Source organism: Carcharodon carcharias, chromosome 9 (genome assembly GCF_017639515.1).
Source record: "Carcharodon carcharias isolate sCarCar2 chromosome 9, sCarCar2.pri, whole genome shotgun sequence".
Taxonomy (NCBI): domain Eukaryota; kingdom Metazoa; phylum Chordata; class Chondrichthyes; order Lamniformes; family Lamnidae; genus Carcharodon; species Carcharodon carcharias.
This window is the reverse complement of record NC_054475.1, coordinates 30,860,349-30,880,660: the sequence shown is the minus strand read 5'-3', so window position 1 is coordinate 30,880,660 and position 20,312 is coordinate 30,860,349. Positions and strand designations below refer to the sequence as shown.

Sequence of the window (20,312 nt, the reverse complement as noted above, 5' to 3'; positions counted from 1 at the left end):
TGAAAATCGAGGCTGAGTGCAGCCTCAGGGAGATCGGCTGTAAGTGTAAAAGAAATAAAAATAGAAAAATAAAATTTCCCTTACATGTCACGAGTTGGGACATGTCCATAATTTTTACAAAACCTTTATTAAAATTTTTTAAAGCCTACATGAAACCTCATCCTGCCCGTGGATGAGGTTTCATGTTTTTGCTAGTTCCCGCCGGGGCTCCTGGCCTGCCCGCCAACTTTAAGGTTGGACGGGTAGGTTCCTTAATTACTTAATTGACCCCATCAATGACCTCAATTGGCCATGGACAGGTCGGCAGGCGCGCAGCTGATTTCGCTGCGCTCCCGCCTTCTCGAAAATTTAAATGGGGTGCGGTGACATTAGGAGTTCCCCCGACATCACTGTGCAACATTTTATGCATCGGTGAGCGGACCCCGTCCCCACTCACCGACTCATAAAATTCTGCCCTAAGGGTCGATTGAATAAGGAAGTGTTTTTTAAATTCTTTCACAGGATGTGGGCGTTGCTGGCTAGGCCAACCTTTTTTACCTAGCCCTAATTGCGCTTGAGAGGGCAGTGGTGAGCTGTCTTGTTGAACTGCTGCAGGTCATGTGGTAAAGGTACACCCACAGTGCCCTGTTTGCAGACCTGAGGGGCCTTCGTGGCTCTTTGCAGGCATTGCCCGTCTTTTATCAGGACCTGATCAAAGTCTGGAACATGGTCATCTCACAATGCAGCTCTCCACCATCAGAGGTAGCACCTATCGTCAGAGAGCCACTGCTCAGGAATCAGCACCTCTGCTGGCGGAGAAGAAAGCTGTGGCTGCCGGGGTGACCAGGATGAGGGACATGCTGGATGGTGGAGGAGTGGGCTGGATGACTCCATGGGAGTTTGTGAATCACGTGTCGGTGGACATACAGCTCACGGCCAATGCCATTCAAGACCTTAGGATGGTCGTGCTCAGCCCTGATGTCATATTGGGCCTTGAGGTGGCGCGAGCCTGTTTGGATAGAATTCCACATTGGCCGCAAGCCCTGGACCTTCCCTCGGGAGCCGGTGCCCCACAACCTGAGTCGCCTCACAGAAATGCCCTCCATGCCCTTTAGCACAGCACGGAGGGTTTCCTGTATGGACTGCATGCACATCCTTCACTTCCTTGCCCTCGCCCACCGCCCAGACATGCCCTGGCATGCTGTGTTGCTGTCCAATGGTGGAGGTCCCCAGTGGGGGTCTCTTTATGGGGGCATCCTCCCATTTTCCCTCGAGGACATGGGGTGGAGGGTATTGTATGCAGCAGTCCCATACAACCATAGTTTGTGTCAGTTCACAGACTCCCAAGATGCCTGCATCTTTTGTGGCCTTGTGGAGTCCGTGGACCATGTCTATGTAAAGTGTTGTAGGCTGCACTCCCTTTTCAGTTATTTAAAAAACCTCCTCCTGTTGTTTTGTTTGCACTTCAGTCCCACGCTCCTGATCTACAGGCACCCGGTGCAGAGGAGTCTGAGAGGGATGGGGACCTCCTCGTGAACCGGCTCCTGGCTCTGGCCAAGTTGGCCATTAACAGGTCCAGGCAGCGGGCGATCGAGGGAGTTGTATGACCCGACTGTCTGCCCCTCTTCCGCGGCTATGTTCGTGGCCAGGTGTCCCTGGAGGGGGAGCACGCGGTGTCCGCTGGCACTGTCAAGGCCTTCCATGTTCGGTGGGCACCGTGGGGACTGGGGTGTTTTATTGACGCTGTTAATCATATCTTGATTGAAAGTTTGCAAGTTTCCTTTTAATTTTTGTCTTTGATTTTGCAGTTTCCCTTTAAGCGCCAGCCTTTTACTATGTCCCTAATTTTGATAATTTAGTTTATTTGGTTGACTCAAAAGAGTTACACCCATAATGCTGTTAGGGAGGGAGTTCCAGGATTTTGATCCAGTGACAGTGAAGGAAGGCAATATAGTTTGAAGTCAGGATGGTGTGTGGCTTGGAGGGGTGTTCCGATGCATCTGCTACCCTTGTCCTCCTAGGTGATAGACGTGTGCATTTGGAAAGTGATGTCAAAAGAGCCTTGGTGATTTTTTGCAGTGCATCTTGTAGATGGTACACACTGTTGCCACTGTGTGTTGATGGTGGAGGGAGTGGATGTTGAAGATGGTGGATGGGGTGCTAATCAAGCGGCTGCTTTGTCTTGGATGGTGTTGAGCTTCCCGAGTGTTGTTGGAGCTGCACTCATCCAGGCAAGTGGAGAGTATTCCACCACATTCCTGACCTTGTGCCTTGTAGATGGTGGACAGGCTTTGGGGAGTCAGGAGGAGAGCTACTCACCGCAGAACTTGCACAATATGACCTGCTCTTGTTATTTATATAGCTGGTCCAGTTCAGTAAAGAAATCAAGTTCATGTGTTGAAGACTGGAGCCATTGGAGGTACACAGGGCATGGGAGACAACAGAATCAAATAGGGAGCTGGAATTATGAGCGGCAGACAGAATCATGTGCACTTTTATTTGAGGATCAGGGCCGTTTCTGGGTCCACAATCCACACTCACTGTCAGCGTGCCTGTCTGGGGAAACTTCCCAGGGGCAGTCAGTTAAGAGGCCTATAGCTTTGGAAATAAAAATAAAATAACCCTCAGAGATCACCACTAACAGCTACAGGTCTGCCACTGGGAAGCAGAAAGCATTGACACACTGACCCATCTCCAGTTTCTGTGAGATTCCTCTCAGCCCTGCCTTCAAGCCCTTCCCTGTGGGAGCAGGGAGATGCTCCCAGCATTCATGGAGCAAAGATGATAGAGACGAATAGGAAGCTGGAATTATGACAGGCGCACAGGTAGCTGGAGCCATTCCAAACACATGGCAAACTGGAATTATTAAAGACGGACAGGTGGTTACAGTCAGCAGCTGGAGATGGGACAGGAGTGGGGGGCAGCTGGAGGTGGGAGAGGGGTGGGAGAGCTGGAGGTGGGAGAGGAGTAGGGGGAGCTGGATATCATTGAAACTAAATACTCAGCGGGGAAGTATAACGGGTGGCTGATGCAATGCTTCCATCTCTCGCCACCATCAGACACAAATTCCTAACCTATTATGCGCTATGGAGTTAGTGGCCTGAATTTTTTCCGGGTCGGGCGGGCTCGGTGGGAGCGGACGGGGGCGGTCACAGAGCCAATTGCCACCCGCGATCGGCTCCACGCCGCCATTTTACACAGAGGGGGGGCCAATTAAGCCCCGCCCAGCATAAGAATCAACCGTTAGCGCTCAGCGCTACCTGTGCGGGAGGGGGAGGAGGGAGAGCTGGGGTCAGCGCTCTATCACACATGTGCACGAAAGAGTGCTTCGATCTCCAAATCTAAATCCTAAATCTAAATGGGGTGGAACATGTTTTTATTTTTATGAACATTTTTTAATTTATTTAATAAAAGCTTTAGGAAACCTCACCCCGCTCGTGGATGACATTCCCAAAAAAAATGCGAAGGCTGCTTGGCCGTTTCGCCTGCCCGCCAACCGTACCAGCGTTAACAATTTCTTAATGGCCTTAATAGGCTGTTTACATATCGGCGGGCGCGCAGCCGACTCCGGCGCATGATCGCCAACCAAAATATCCCGGAACTGCACGATGACGTCGGGACACTTGCCCAACATTATCGTGCATCATTTTACACATCAGCGTGTCAGGCTGAAGTATTCTGCCCAATGAGTTACCTGTTCTCATTCAAATCAGGAAGTCAGAAATCACAAACTAAGAATACTACATTAGTACATTAATAATAACACAATTAACAGCATCTCAATACTAACATTAAAGATTACACAAGAAACTTAAACATATTAGTAAACCTATGGTGTGGATTTGCTGCCATTTCTGACAGTTAGCTCACACTGTGAAACTATTTCCACGTTCGGTATATTTATATGATGTTAATTCCTTAGTTGGAAGTGACAGGGATACAGAGGCCGAGAGTTACACAACACTGTTGTGAAAAGTTTATTCTGGTTCAGCTGCAGAAAATGGGCCATTTTCAGAATCACAACCTTTTTGCAAAGAATGCTGTTTGTTTAGTCACAGACTACTGGGAGCTGGGAGAAATCTTTCACACAGTGCCTGTGCTAATCTGCTGTTCTTTCACTCATTACTGTACTTCCAAAAACTCAACTTCCTCGCCAAAAAATGCTGAAATTACAACGAAACAGAATTGACACAAAATAGGAGTTAGCAACTCGTCCTTGAACTTTGTGGTTGTCTCAAAATATTCTATGTGTCAGCCTCTAATAGCTCACTCACTGCGCTTCAGGTGCCTGTCCCACCTCCATGGATGGCACCAGATAAGGAGCTAAGAGTTGTTTGATGCCCCTTAGTTAATGTTCCGTGCAAATTTTGGGCGGTGTTCGTTATTCGCAAAGAGCTAGGAACTAACTGTTAAGGGAATGTACATCCGGGGTGCCACATTTACTGCCGCACTGCAGTCAGGTGCCGAGCATTAAGAGTTATCAGTCCACCCGCCGTATGGAGAACCACAAGAAATACAGTCAATGAAGCGCCAGTATTTTGAGCCTAAATGTCTGATTATTTTGAACTTCTGAGAACCAGAAGACATAAAAGGGAGTTTGGTTGCAGCATTATTGCAATGAGTTTAATACTAAAACAAAATGCTAAAAAAATTATGCTAATATTACAAAAAATTTCGAATGCTTAATACTAGTCTTTAATAAACCAGGCTGCCTTGTCAGGGTGTGAAGGCGGACAAGATACAAAACAAAGAGGCACTATCCTCCTGCAATTTTCAGCTCCTGCCCTGTAGGCTTGAGGCATGCTTTCTCAGACCCAGACATTTCAACACAAAGTATTTAATAACCACTACTGAATTAAAAAAAGAATATTATTCAGCGATTGGTATCTTATGTATAAAGAAAATGATAAACAGCCAAACCTATATTTTGCCTATTTTTGCAGTTCGCTGTCACTTACCATCCACGCAGGCTGGCTTGGCTCTCGTTGTGCCAGCAATCTGTCCTCTCCTACAGGCACATCGTGCTGTTTGTCTGGCTATTGTTCTCCGTGGTTGACTACTATCTCTGTCCAAGGTAACTATTTCACATGTACCCACAGCCAGCTGACCTACAACAAAACACACAACATAGGAATCAATGTTAGGTATTTTAACCCTCAGTTCCTCCCTGACTTAAACTGACAAATTTGTCATGCTAGAGGCAGACAAATCAGATTCGGTCAACATTAGAATTGCAGGTCGAATTTTCTCTTTGAGAATCCAATTGTAGTTAGTGTGATGTCCTTTGACCCAAAACAGTAAGAGTAAGGAAAATTTGAGAGTACTTTAAAATGTTTGGGGAATCTGCAATTGATTTTGAAAATGTTTGTAAGGGCCTTTAAGAATTTGCATCAATTGTTAAAGGGATCAATTGTAATTTTCTTGGATAATAAGTAGCACAGGTCCATGTGACCTGGTGACCTTGACCTGGAAGCAGTATCAACAATTAGTTAAGAACAGAAGCCATGTAACCAGGCACAAAGGGGTACTGCAAGGAGAGCTGGAGGCAGAAGGTGATCAGCACACAGATGTAGATGGAAAGAGAAGCAGAAGCAGAAGCACAAAAGCTGGAAAGGAGTTGAGAATTTCTGGAATGAAGTGCACCGTACAGGAAAGACTTCATGTGTGTAAAATTGTTTACGTGGAAGCTGTTGCCTATGGGAAATTGGCCAACTACTGGCAGGAAAGGGACTGGAAGTTGGCTTGGAAGACTTGTGTAGCTGAAATGGAGACCCACAGGCAGAGTGGTCTACCTACTAACTCAGTGAGATAGTCTCTGTTGTATCTGCTATCCCACGGGGCAGAATGTTCAGGTCAGCAGGTGGGTATGATTGCCGGGGCCAGGAGCAGCCGGAGAGTAGACCGCTGTCCATGATTGGCCCCCTGACCACAATTTCACACTGTCTGGCCGATTAATGGCCAGGCAGCATGAAGTGCTTGCTAAAACGTTCAGTGATGCCGGGGTGGAAGCGGGCACTGAAATAAGTGCAGGTGAGTGAGGAATGAAAGCTCCCTGAAGGCAGAGAGCTGCATCAGAGCTGAAGACTTCAAAAGTATTAAATAAAGGGCAGAATGTTCAGGTCAGTGTGAGGGCATGCCCCCGACCCGCCGAGCATTAAAATAGCAGGTGATGATGTCAGGCAAGCGTCCCAACGTCATCCCATGCTCGCGCGATATTTCAGTCAGCGGACACACATAAAAGTCAGAAGCACGCCTGCCGACAATGAAGAGGGCAATTAAGCCCATTAAAGTTGTACTTACATAGAAACTAGGAGCAGGAGTAGACCATTCAGCCCTTCGAGCCTGCTCCACCATTCATTATGATCATGGCTGATCATCCAACTCAATAGCCTGCTCCCGCTTTCTCCCCAATAGAAATAATGTATACATTATAAAAATGCTGTCCATAGATTTTTATATTATTTTATTTAACAACAGAAACCTCATCCCGCCCTTGGATGAGGTTTCATGAAAAATGCAACGGCCGCCTGGCCGATTCATCCGTCCACCCAACCGTGAGGTTGGATGGACCATGAAAAATTGGGGGCAATTACAACTTTAATGGGCTAAATTGCCCTCTTAATTGTCATCAAGCGCGCTTCCGACTTTTGTGCTCACCCGCCGACCAAAATATTGCGCAACGCAGGATGTCATTGGAATGCTCGCCCAACATCATCGCGCATTATTTGATGCTCGAGCGGATTGGGCACATGCCTGCACACCAACCTGAAAATTCTGCTCCATGTGTTATATGTTCTGATCATGATTTGCCTGTCAATTTACGTTTAATTTATGTTGATTCTGACTTGCATTCAAGTAAAAATGACAAAAAGTGAAATCTTGTTGGATAAGTTTCTTCTTTTGGGGATCAGTCGGTTAATTTGGTTATTTGGTTTATAGTTTCCCCATGAGGATCATAACATTAGCCTGTATGTATCATTTCTTGAAATGCTTTGAAATACTGTTTAAATGTGTAAAGATATTGTACTCATGGATTTTCCATAGAATTTTTAATTGTGACTCAAGAGGATTCATAGATCTTGATTTTGCTTTGGTAATGGATGGTGAAATTGCCAGTAATCACTGTCATTACTCCAGTGAAACTGACAGCAACATCAGGAGTCCTCACATGCACAGAATAACACTGAAAATTAGAAGCTGCTGTCAGTGAGTCGACGCTCCTCCATGGGGTGCAGTGCAATGGTTGTTATCTCCATTGCAATCAAGATTTGTCAAAAAAAGATTTGTAAAACCCTTGAAAAAGTTACAACTTGTTGAATGAGTTAAAAGTGAGTTTTAATGACATACTAAGTTCATAATTACTGTTAAACACACTCACTGGCCCTGAAAAAAAAAACTATTTTTATATTTGTGAAATGTCAAATTCCTCCATAATGATAAAAAGTCCACATATTTTTAATAATTTTTTATATATTTATTTTAGCTTCTATCTTAATCCAATCATAATTTATTTCACTTGCTGAAAACTAAAACTGAAAATGAAGGGATTCAGTGGTTTTAATTTCCCAGTTTGCTGTGTGTGAATATTTCTATGTGATTGGCTGCTTACTCTGCCTGTTGACATCACTCTGCTTCACACAAAAACATCCTTCGACTTGGCATTAGGTTTAAACTGCTGTTGGGAAAGTGGAAAGCCATGCAACAAGGATGTCTTGAGACTAGTCTAACTAAATATACATGATGGGATGAGGACTTACTCATCCCAAATCAGGTCTGCTGGTTAGGAAACACTATTAAGAGGAAGATGGGGGAACACAGTCTTAGCTGCAGTTCTTAAAAGGCTACTAGTTAATGCAGCTGTATTTCTTGCTATCTAGTAAGGAAAACTTTGGCCAGAATATTTTGTTGGACAAAGATGCAAATAACTGAAGGACTGAGAACATCATCTTTTCCTGTTCTGCCGAAAGTGTGGGGAAAGAAGATTGTCCTATTTGGCACATCTTCCCCACATGAAAAGTGTACACTTAAATTCAGAGGTGATGGCCCAATAAGTTCATGTTGTGTCCAACACTCAAATGACAAATGCATGAGGAAAATGTTTAATCACCTTAAGGAAGCTGACCAAAGTCCATCGGCAGATTAGCTTCCTGATGATGCTACAACATCATCACAACTTCCTAGATGAAGGGAATTTTTCTCGGACAAGTAGGTATACTTGAGTCTTTATATATAGCTGCTTGGCTGAAGTTAGACTGCCTGTGGTGCAATCAAAGCTACATGGCATCATTCCTTTCATTTACCTCTTCCTCCTCAAAATAACTCAAGACGAGAATATCCAACAGCATTTCTATATTCTGACCTTTAATTGCAGCAATCAAGTTCTGCCAACAAGGCCAGAATTTTCTGTTTGCTGGTTGGGCGGGCCCGACCGACTCAGCGGTGAGCGGGTGGCCGATTGCCACTGGAGAAATGGGCCTCGTGCCATTTTCCATGGGAGGGCCAATTAAAGCCCGACCCACGGGTAAGCGGCTCCCGTGGAGAACGGGAAAATAGTGGCGGGGGCGGGCGGCCTCAGACTGCTGGTTCCAATGGGGAGCTGGCAGCCTGTATAAAGAGTGGCCAGGCAGCCTGCTTGAGGCAGTGCACCATGGCCGCTCGTGGAGAGAGGGAGGGAGGTGCGAGTGGAGAGCAGTATGAGCAGGAGGAGGGGGGCAGGCTGCAGGAGAGGCCAGCGGGGAGGCCACTGTGCCCCCCGATTTTCCGATGCATGTCTTGCTGTCCTCCTGCAAGAAGTGGGCATCTGTCGGCATATTCTGTATCCTGAGGATGGGAGGAAGAGGGCCCTCCATGTCACTAGCCAGGCATGCGAGGAGGTGGGTGATGATGCCAGTGCCCATGATGACGTGCGGCGCACTGGCACCCAGTGCAGGAAAAGATTCGATGATTTGCTGCGCTCTGGACGGGTACCATGTCTGTCTTGGCCATTTGACCCAGAAGGCTGCATTAGCGTTTGACCACCCCCACCCCCCCACCCCCACCACCATGTCTTGCTGTCATTACCCCATAGGGTATCTGTCACACGCTGGGTGGGCAAATACGCTCTGACCTGCAAGCCCTCACAGCGGTACTAGCCATGAGTGGTCATTCCCATTGTGGGAGATGTTGTGGGCACCAAGCATCGGCACTCGGCTTGTCGTTACTGCGAGCTCCTCTCAGGGCTCTCCGGATGAGTACAGCAGCTCCTCCGCCCCTCTGCCAGTCAATGTTTCTTCCGTTGAGGCTGCAACAACTGGGGAGGTGCCAGTTCTGGAACTGGCCAGTCCCTCCCAGGCGGGGCCATCACAGGAGCCATGGGCCAGAGGATGCCTGCCAAGGTCATCGAGGCCAGTAGGACAGCAGAGTCAGCAGGCTGTCTCACAAGCTACTCCGAGCGATGGGGCGGCACCGAGACGTAACACCCGCAAACGTAAGCATAAGGCACCTTAGGCTCTCCACAGGTATGTCACTGGTGATTTTGTGTTGGCCTTGGAATAGGGACCCATATTTTTGTTATCGCAAAAAAATGTTGTGTGCTTTTCTTTTGGTGATAATAAAGTCCACCTTGGTAACCATGGCTGAGGGTCTTTTGTTTGTGGTGCATTTTTCCTTTTCACAGATTTATCAAGAGTGTTTGAGTGGATATTGATGTTTCTGTACTAAGCCCTTATTTGCAGCTGAACAGGTGGAAGATGTGGCACCTACGTGCCACCTGTGGAAGCACCAGTCAATGCTGCTCCTGCTGATCCATGTGTGTGGAGCTAGCTGAAGGTTCTTTGGATTAAATTGCCCCAAGTGTCCCTGCCTCCTTGGTGTAAATGCGGGTCATCGTTCTGCCCCTCATCATCTCCCTGTGCTTCCTCATCCTCGGAGCCACTGCTGGATTCATCATGTGCAGCCTCATCCAGGGCATCAAGGTCTTCATCATCACTTGCATCCCCCCTTTCCAGTGCAAGATTGTGCAGCGCACAGCAAACTACCACTATCAGAGAGACGTGATCTGGGGGATACTGGAGTGCGCCCCCTGAGAAGCGCATCTTGAGAAGACCGATGGCTCTCTCCACCACAGCCCTTGTGGTACCCTGGCTCCTATTGTACCGCTGCTCAGCTTCTGTTCTTGGATGGCAGAGAGGCGTCATGAGCCACCTTCTGAGTGGATAGCCCTTGTCACCCAGCAGCCATCCATCAAGCCAGGCTGGAGCACTGAAGAGCCCCGGCACCTGGGAGTGTCTGAGGATGTAGGTGTCGGGGGAGCTGCCTGGGTACCTTGCCCAGACTTATAAAATCAGCATCCTGTGAACACACACTAACTGCACATTCATGGAGTGGACGCCCTTCCTGTTGACGAAGGCACCGGGCTCACCTGCTGGTGCTTTGATGGCCACATGTGTACAATCTAGTGCACCCTGGACGCGGGGGAAGCCAGCAATGGCCGCGAAGCCTCTGGCTCGCTGTGCCTGACTTGCCTGGTCACAGCGGAAGTGGATGAAGGTCAATGCCTGTCTGAACAGAGCATCTGTAACCTGCTTGACACAAGTGTGGACAGCTGATTGGCAGACAGCGCAAAGATCACCCACCGAGCCCTGGAAGGAGCCAAAGGCATAGAAGTGGAGGGCAACAGTGAGCTTCAGAGCCACTGGCATGGGGTGTCCACTCACACAGGGGAGATCTCAGGGCCAATCATCTGACAGATATAGTTGACTGTCTCCCTTGAGAGTCACAGCCTCCTTCGGCACTGCACCTCAGTTATATTGAGTTGGCTGCTTCACCGCCTGTATACCCTGGCAGCAGGATAGTGGCGTCTTCTGTGGCCCCTTGCACCTTGGTCAACCTCTTGGTCCTGTGCCCCTTGTGCCTGCGCCTGGCCTCCCAAAGGTGGCTCCCTTGGAGGCTGATTGTCCTGTCCTAGCCCCCTCCTTATTCTATCTCTCCCTTCCTCCTCAGGGGAGCTGCCTCCAGTGGAGATGTCAGAGCCAATACCCCCAGGGTATTTGGAGGCCTCCGGAAAGCTGCAGGCCCGAGAAAGATTACTGCCTGCGGACTGGTTTCAAAGTACACTAGAAGCTCTTGGAAATTGATGAGAACTACTAACAATCACACAGGCAACTTCTAAACACTTTCAGCAATTGTGTAAAACATGGACAACCTCTCTGAGTCCACATATCCCGACATTGCATAAGTTTTCTTAAAAGATCTCCAACCCGTCTGCCCGTTGAGCACATGCGCAGACCCGAAGTTCGCACGGGCCCCTCAAAATCCTCAACAATTGGCAAGTTAAGGGGCTCAATGGCTGAGCGCGCCTGCCAACCGAAATATCGCGATGCCGCGCACTGATGTCAGCATGCTTGCACGACATTTTAAGCGCTGATGCGCAGGCTCCGCCACCCGCACATCAGCCGGAAAATTCTGCCCCAAAAGTCTGAGCAAAAAAATGTTTAAAATCCAACTCTCAGGAAACCACTGTAAAAACCCACTTTTTGTGAAAACATTAGCGAACTCCCTTTCGGCAGTCACTTCTTATCTGCTCAGAAGCATCCTCATCTTTTGAACAACCTCATCATTCGTTCCGTATGGGTGCACTGAGCGCATCAAGATTTTTTTTGCGCAAAGATCAGAAATTTCCACTGCACTCCTTATAGTGCCATTTCAGTATTTCACTGAAGTTGAATATATCTTGTGTGCCAGCCAAACAGACCTGAAAGGTCAACTGAAAGAAGGCACATTGCACAGGAGGTGGTCATCTGGTAGATTGATCTCTGCCCCATTTCCCAGCACCCATTCACCCATGTGGAATACAAAATATATCCTAAAGAGCATTAGCCAATGAGGAAGAAGATAACTGACAGAAACAATCAACAGTCACAAAACAGGCAATGGTCATGCAAGGCAAAAAAATATATAAAAGTATATTAAATTAAATGTCACCATTTCTGACCCACATTATATTTCTCTTTTTTAATATTGTTCAATGAACAGCACAGTACAATGACAGTCATCAAGAAGTGAAGATCGTTACCATTCAGAGTGAATATGTTTTTACACAATATATTTCCTTTCATTCGGATCCCTAAAATGTTATTCATCATACTTGATGGATATATTGCTATTTCAATTATTCTGGATATTTTTTATAACAATTATATTTGTATGCAGGTTAGCCACGGTTAACTGTAATCTTAAAAATAGCACTGGCCTGAACAGGGAAGCAACAATCTCAAATTTGGTAGCATTGTCCTCAGGGAAGGTGACAATAGCAGATGAGGATTTGGAGTAGCAGCCTCAGGGAAAGATGCAACAGCGTAAAGATAGAGTTGAGTGAGAGGGGATGCATCAGAAAATAGTGTTGTCTGATCCAATTAGGATTATGTCTTTTTCTAGTTAAATTGAGTGAGCACCGGCAGCTGTTATTTGGCAAACAAATTTTTTGTCTAAAAACAATATATCAAATTTATTTCTCAATATCTGGGAACTGGAAAATTAATTCCTGATTTTACTCTTTCCCTTTGTTTTGTCTTCTTCCTCATATTATGTACCAACATCACAGTTTTGCCTGTGACTTACTTTGATGTCCATATCAGTTACATATGGGGTATTTCTTCAAAGACTGTTGTCCCTCCCCCAATAACCCATTTAATCTGAAACTTTCATTTCAGCGAGGTCAGCTTATTAATCAACACTTTTGAGTTTCAATTTGACTTTCCTTTTGCCAACTTGCATTTATTTAGCACCTTCTAAAGCATTTCAAGGCACTTAGGGAAATCTCCTGAGCTTCCAAAGGGCTGCCATTTTAATTCTCCACCTTGCTATCTCTGTCTTTGGCCTACTTCAGCATCCCAGTAAAGCTCAACGCAAGCTCGAGAGACAGCACCTCATCTTTCAATTAGGCATTTTACAGGACTCAACATTGAGCTCAACTATTTCAGGCAGTAATTTCTGCAACACTTCCCACTACCACCCACCACCCACCCCACTCCACCACATCAATTTGTTTCCATTTCTTACCTGTGTCTTTCTCAATCTTAAATAGAAAATATTGCAGCTGCTGGAAATCTGAAATAAAAACAGAAAATGTTGGAAAAACTCAGCAGACCTGGCAGCATGTGTGGAGAGAGAAACAGAGTTAACATTTCGAGTCTGTATGACTCTTCTGCAGAGCTGAAAAGAGGAAGAAATGTGATGGATTTTATACCGTTGAAGACAGGGATTGGAGCAGGTGGAGCAAAATCGAAGCTTAGGGATAGTGGGAGCTCAGGAGAGACTTGACAAAGATGTCATGGACATAAGGCAAAGGAAGTGGGAATGATAGTGTTAAAGGCTGAAGCAGGTGCTTATAGCGGCATAAAGGTCAGAAAGCAGAATGTATTAATAGCAGAACAAGGGTCAGCACTCTCTGAAAGCAAAATATAGAATCAAGTTACAGGCTGATAATGTGGGGGGTGGGGTTGGAGAAAAAAAATATCAAAATGAAGAACAGAGTTCATAGTCTGAAGTTATTGAATTCAATGTTGAGTCCAGAAGGCTGTAAGGTGCCTAATTGAAGATGAAGCGCTGTTTGTCCAGATTGAGTTGGGTTGACTGGAACATTGTAGCAGGCTGAGGACAGAAATGAGAGCGTGAGAGCAAGGTGGTGAATTGAAATGGCAAGCAAAAGGTAGGTCGGGGTTACGCTTGCGGATTGAGTGAAGGTGTTCTGCAAAACGCTCACCCGGTCTGCGTTTAGTCTCTCCAGTGTAGAGCAGAGCACAATGTGAGCAGGGAATGCAGTAGAATAAACTGAAAGAAGTGCAAATGAATTGTTACTTCCACTCAATGCGAACTCAAAACGTTAACGCAGTTTCTCCCTCCACAGATGCTGCCAGACCCGCTGCGTTTTTCCAGCATTTTCTGTTTTTATTTCTGTCTCAATCTTGTTTTTCCTTTCAGGCAGCAGCTTTTCATTATTCTGCCATTCACTCCTCCCCATTTGTTTATGTACTTATCCCCCGACTATCCCTTTGGCTCTGCCCCACCAAATCTTTTGTCATTTAGTGTCTCTTATCTTCCAGACTTTCGCAGAGCTTCCCTTTTGTTTTTTTCCACCCTCCCTCATTTCACCTACTTAAAAGAAAACCCTGTCTACCTTTTTCCAAAGGTCACAACCTGAAATGTTAACTCTGTCTCTCTCTCTCCAGAGATGCTGCCAGACCTGCTGAGCCTTTCCAGCACTTCTTGCTTTTGCTCTAAGGCACTTCACAGGAACATTAACAAAATTGTATTCAGCCACAAAAACATTAGGGCAGATAGGTGATAGGTTTGAAGGGGCATCTTAAAGGAGGAAAGCGAGGTTTAAGGAAGGAATTCCAGTGCTCTGAGCCTTGGCAGCTGAAGGCACGGCTACCAGTTCAAACAATTAAAATTGGGGCTGCACAAGAGGCCAGAATTGGAGGAGTGCAGATATTTTGGAGGATTGTAGGGTTGGAGGAGATTACAAAGATAGGGAGGGGAAAGGCCAGGGAAAACATGCATTAGACCTTTAAAAAAATTGAGGCACTGCTTAACTGGGAGCTCATATAGGTCAGTGAGCACAGGGGTGAAGGAGAAATGTGACTAGGTATGAGTTAGGATACAGGCAGCAGAGTTTTGGATGACCTCAAGTTTATGGAGGGTGGGAAATGGCAGCCTTTTACATCAGCTTGGTGAGCTACAAATACTTGCTGAGCATTCCCAGGCAGCTCACAACTATAATTTCTGCCCCTCAGATAAGTCTTCGAAGAGGAGAGTAAGTAATCAGAAGGGTGGGGTTGTGGTGGCTATCAGTGGCCCATGCTTTTAAAGTTGAGTCAGGAGAAGAGCTGGCACTCCCAGGTCTGCCTGGAAGTAAGCATTTTTTTAAACAAATGATTTATCTTTCAAAGACTGCTGGTTAGGCCACTTGTGGACCTGATTTTCCTGAACACAGCTGTGTTCAAGGTAAATCAGTTAGCTAAAGGTGGGATCCAATAGGTGTTAGGCTCATTATTTACATATTAAAAGGGAAAACATGCATTAGACCTTTAAAAAAATTGAGGCACTGCTTAACTGGTAGCACATATAGGTCAGCGAGCACAGGGATGAAGGAGAAATGTGACTTGGTATGAGTTAGGACACAGGAGTGGGCCCCAAACATTTCTGTTGTAATGGGGTTGGCTACAGAACATGTCCGTTAAGGAAGTCTTCGTAGTCTTCTGTATGTTAACAGCAAGTCTTTATTAACTACTTGCAACTATATGCATATTTACAGTAAAGGGAACAGGCATGCAGCTTTCTCCAAAACATCTGCACTTCATGTCTAGATCTTAACATGCCTTTGCTCAACACCACAACGACCCTCAGTCTGGGTCATGTGTTTTCTTATATCACTGTACGAGTAATACTGTATTCTGTCCCACATTAACCGTGTATACCAGGCCTTATACTACAATTCCTGCTGACATCTATACAAGTATGGTGGGCTGCACACTTGCTGCTCAGAAAATGCATGCACATGTTGCTCAAAATATTGGATATTTCACTGAAACTGGATGCTTTAAAATGCAACTGTTATGTTCAATAAATAAAGTTTCATGCTAGTAGTCAATGCTACTCTTTATGGAGAATAAACTTATACAGGCTCAAGTCATCTAATTAACCCAAAAGTGAAAATAAATGATAATGAGGAAGACTTTGGAAGCTACATCACAGAGGTCTTCCCATGGAGAAAATGCTCAATCAAAGATATTTCAGAATGTATTAGGTTTTCTGTTCAAAGGATCCGGACAATAACTGTATTTTAAAAGATTACAGCAAAATAAAAATCTGAATTCCAGAGGAACAATACACTGAAATTCAAACATTCAAAGTATCACCATCTGCGCCTCTGCTGATTCTCTGTCCCTGAAGCAGCACCCAGATTCACTGCTTCTCCATAACATCTAGTCAATCTGAAGGTCATGAACATTCTTAGACACACCAGGTTGACTTCATTCTGTCTACAAATTGATTTCATCCCACTCCAGGGCCTCAAATTTTAACTTTGAATTGTTTCATATCCTCTCCACTCTTAATTTACAGTTGTATCCCTTCTCATTTTTGCAATGCCTATATAGTCCAAATTTCATTTGCCCATTTGTGTGCACATTTTGACTGCTGCTCCAGAGCCAAACCCACTACTTTTTTCCCATCCCATCTTCTCTCAGACCCTTCTTTCATCCTCTTCCTGTTATCCAGGCATTTCACCTTCCATTTCCACTTCTTTGCACAACCAGCATTCTACCTGCCACCCCCGCATCTCTCCCAACCTCCCACCCCATACCTACTTAATCTATCACTGTTCCTCAGCCTTCAGGCTTTCTTTCCACTGTCCCAGCCCAGGAACCCTTCTGAATAAGCCTGGGTACTTTCTGTGCCTCTCTTGGCATTCTCCAAATAGCTTGTTGAGGGATTTGTCACTAAGCAGCAACTGGAATTATTCCATTTTCCTGTACAGTGCATCTAGAGAGAGATAATCTCACCAACCTCCTCCCTGTCCTGTCCACGTCATCCATCACTGGTCCTCTCCTCCTTTGCATTTCCTTATACATTGGCTGTTCACAAGGACAAGGTTCTTGACTTGCCATGACCAGATTGTTAATGATTGCATTGGTATTCTAGCTTTGACTGAAACTTGGCTCATAACTTTTCTCTTATTGAAAAAGCCTTCCTGCCTTTAATCCTTTACACCAACTCCATCGATGTTGCTCCCAAATTGTCATGGTGGTGGTGTGACCCACATTCCATGAGTCACAATACCATCTCTTCCTTTACTTCTTTGGCACCTTTTCCTCTTGCAAACACTACACACTGTTCAATCCCTTTAAAAAATAATTCTCATTGACTACTGCTCCCCAAACCTCACCCTGTCTTTCTCCAACATATCTTCCCTCCTTTTCACACTCAGACTCTGCCCTGAGTGGCTCCTCATTCTTAGTGATTTCAATTTCATTTTCTACTCAGCTCATCTTCTGTCTTCCAAGTTCACTGGCTTTTTGTCTTTCCTTATTGGCTCCCTCCAGAGCAACTCTTCAACCCACATTGATGGCCATCACTCAGGCTCAACATTTTCCTCTTTACTTTTATAGCCATAATCACTGAGAAGACCATTTCTGACAATTGCATTCCATCCGCCATCCCCTACTTCATTTAAGCGCTCTTCCTTCTGCATTTTCCCCTGGAAAAAATCTCCTGCAGGTCACTTACACTTGCACTTTTACATTTCCAACTATCTAGCCTTTGATCCTCAACCACCATGATACTTTTACTGAGCAATTTTCTCAATGAATTCCCCACTCCACTTTTGGCATCCATGTCCTTAGCAAAATCTTTACAGCCTTCAACCTTAGTCATGCCTTCCACTGTGGTCGCCAACTTCCACCCCTCATTGTTCAAGGGGTGCAAATTTGACCATATCTTGTTCACAACTGATTTAGCTATCCAGCACCCAAAATGACTGGACCACATCAAGTCTCACTCTCCTCTGTCAAAGCCTTCCATTACATTAGGATCACCTTGAAGAGGAAGATAAGCCCCAGTTTCTTTTATCCCTACTCCCTCCATCCTCAGCCATAACTATGTACAAGTAGTTTGTGGGCTACATTATGATCAAATTTAAGACCATCTGTTCAGTTGCCTTTGCCACACATTCCCGACCCCTGCTTGCCTACTAAGCCAATGCTTAGCTCAGGGTCTCCTTTGCCCTGATGAGCTAATTCCTGATTATATCCCTCCATCTCATGAGACAATGGATTTGCTCCCAGGGCTATGTCAATTCTGTATTGAACATTGTCTGTTGTGGCTGTAAAGGCCGATTCATGAGTGGCAGTCCCTTCCGCAGCTGGCACAGATCAATAGCACTGTCCCAGGGTCAACTGATGTTTTTGTTTCCAGTGAGCTCTCTTTTCCACCATCTGGTCATTTCTTTGTCCTCTGCTTTTTCCACATTCATCCTGACTGCTTGTCTCCAGGTACTCCAGTCAGCAGCAGGGAATTCCCATGCATTGACTCCAATCCTAGTCAGCTTGAAGCATCAGTCGCAGACATCCTTGCATCACAGGCATGGGCGGCCTGTTGGTCTCTTGCTGATAGCAAGCTGTCACTTGGGCCTGTCTTGGGAATCTGGTCATCATCCACTCAGCTCACATGACCTAGCCAACAGACTCACAGCTGACTCAAGAGGGTAAACATGCTGGCGATCCTGCCTATTGGCCTACTTCCATGTTTGGCACTCTGCCTTAAGAAGATGCCCAATATTCGTCTGAGGCAGCGGAGGAGTCTCAGCAATGATGCCTGGCTCACACAGGAAAAGTGACAAACACATTGCCCTTGAACAAGCCCACTGTCACCTCCCTGATCCAGCATATCACTAATGGTAGTCTGGAAGAATCCTGTGCCGTAAAAGCTTGATACATAACCATGAGAACGGTTATTTTTGTAATACAAGTTGACTGCAGATCAGCCGTCAACAGGTGACATACATATGTGGTCACCTCATTTTTGAGGTAGAAACCTCTAAAGACAAGCCTCTTCTAAGATGCTCAGAAAAGACTATTAGTAAATACAGTTTCTGTGGAAAGGATGGCGATGTGCATAATTCCTAAAGCACAGTTGTGCCTGTCGTCATGTCCTCATTCCGGCAATAGTACTGATGACTTGTGCTCCAGAACTTGCCATGCCCCTAGCCAAGCTGTTCCAGTACAGCTTCAACACTGGCATCTACTCAGCTATGTGGAAAATTACCCTGGTGTGTCCTGTACACAAAAAGCAGGTCAAATCCAACCTGGCCAATTGCCTCCCCATCAGCCTACCCTTGATCATCAATAAAGTAATGGAATGAGTCATCGACAATGCTATCAAGTGTCACTTGCTTAGCAATAACCTGCTTGCTGACACCCAGTTTGGGTTCCACAAGGGCCACTTAGCTCCTGACCTCACTGTAGCCTTCGTTTAAACATGGATAAAAGAGCTGAACTTCCAAGGTGAGGTGAGAGTGACTGCCCTTGGCATCAAGGCAGCATTTGACCGAGCATGGCATCAAGGAGACCTAACAAAACTGCAGTCATTGGGAATCAGGGGGAAAACTCTCTGCTGGTTGGTGTCATACCTAGCACAAAGGAAGATGGTTGTGGTTATTGGAGGTCAGTCATCTTGGCTCCAGGACATCACTGTAGGAGTTTCTCAGGGTAGTGTCCTCAGCCCAACCAACTTCAGCTGCTTCATAAGGTCAGAATGAGATGTTCGCTGATGACTGCACAATGTTCAGCACCATTCACGACTCCACAGATACTGAAGCAGGCCATGTCCAAATGCAGAAAGACCTGGACAATATCCAGGATTGGGCTGATAAGTGGCAAGTAACATTTGTGCCACACAAATGCCAGGCAATGACCATCTCCAACAAGGAGAATCCAACCATCGCCCCTTGATGTTCAATGGCATTACCATCATTGAATCCCCCACTATCAATACCCTGGGGGTTATCATTGACCAGAAATTGAACTGGGCTAGCCATATAAATACTGTGGCTACAAGAGCAGGTCAGAGGCTAGGAATCATGTGACGAGTAACTCATCTCCTGACTCTCCAAAGCCTGTCCACCATCTACAAGGCACAAGTCAGGAATACTCCCCACTTGCCTGGATGAGTGCAGCTACCACAACACTCAAGAAGCTTGACACCATCCAGGACAAAGCAGCCCAATTGATTGGCACCACATCCACAAACATTCACTCCCTCCACCACTGACGCACAGTGGCAGTAGTGTGTACCATCTATAAGATGTATTGCAAGAATTCACCAAGACTCCTTCGACAGCACTTTCCAAATCCGTGACCACTCCCATCCAGAAGGACAAGGGCAGTAGTTAGATGGGAACACCACCATCTGGAAGTTCCCCTCCAAGTCACTCACCATCCCGACTTGGAAATATATCGCCGTTCCTTCACTGTCGTTGGGTCAAAGTCCTGGAACTCCCTCCCTAACAGCACTGTGGTTGTACCTACACCACAGGGACTGCAGTGGTTCAAGAAGGCAGCTCACCACCACCTTCTCAAGGACAATAGATGGACAATAAATGCTGGCCCTGCCAGCAAAGCCCACATCCTGTGAACGAATAAAAAGTGTCCAATTTTGCAGGAAGAAAATTGCAGTAAGAAGATAGTTATAAGAAATGAATTTACAGTACTCCAATATAAAACAAAATGCCTAAACAGCTAGAAAAATGCATGCAATAATAAAAATGTTAATAAAGCAATAAAACAAGCAAAATT

The 20,312-nt window shown here is 45.8% G+C and overlaps 1 protein-coding gene across 6 annotated transcripts in view; it reads right to left on the bottom strand.

Moving 5' to 3' along the window:
- LOC121281836 (chemokine-like protein TAFA-5) overlaps window positions 1-20,312 on the bottom strand; it is a 352,162-nt gene that overhangs the window by 255,587 nt on the left and 76,263 nt on the right. For 4 of the 6 annotated variants that reach the window (XM_041194877.1, XM_041194880.1, XM_041194881.1 and 1 more), the window contains exons 2-3: window positions 13,018-13,065; window positions 4,938-5,087 (exon numbers count right to left, since the gene is read on the bottom strand). In XM_041194877.1, coding sequence (XP_041050811.1) covers window positions 4,938-5,087; window positions 13,018-13,065 — 198 coding nt within the window. The remainder of the gene's footprint in view (window positions 1-4,937; window positions 5,088-13,017; window positions 13,066-20,312) is intronic. The other 2 variants (XM_041194879.1, XM_041194878.1) reach the window with 1 other exon arrangement.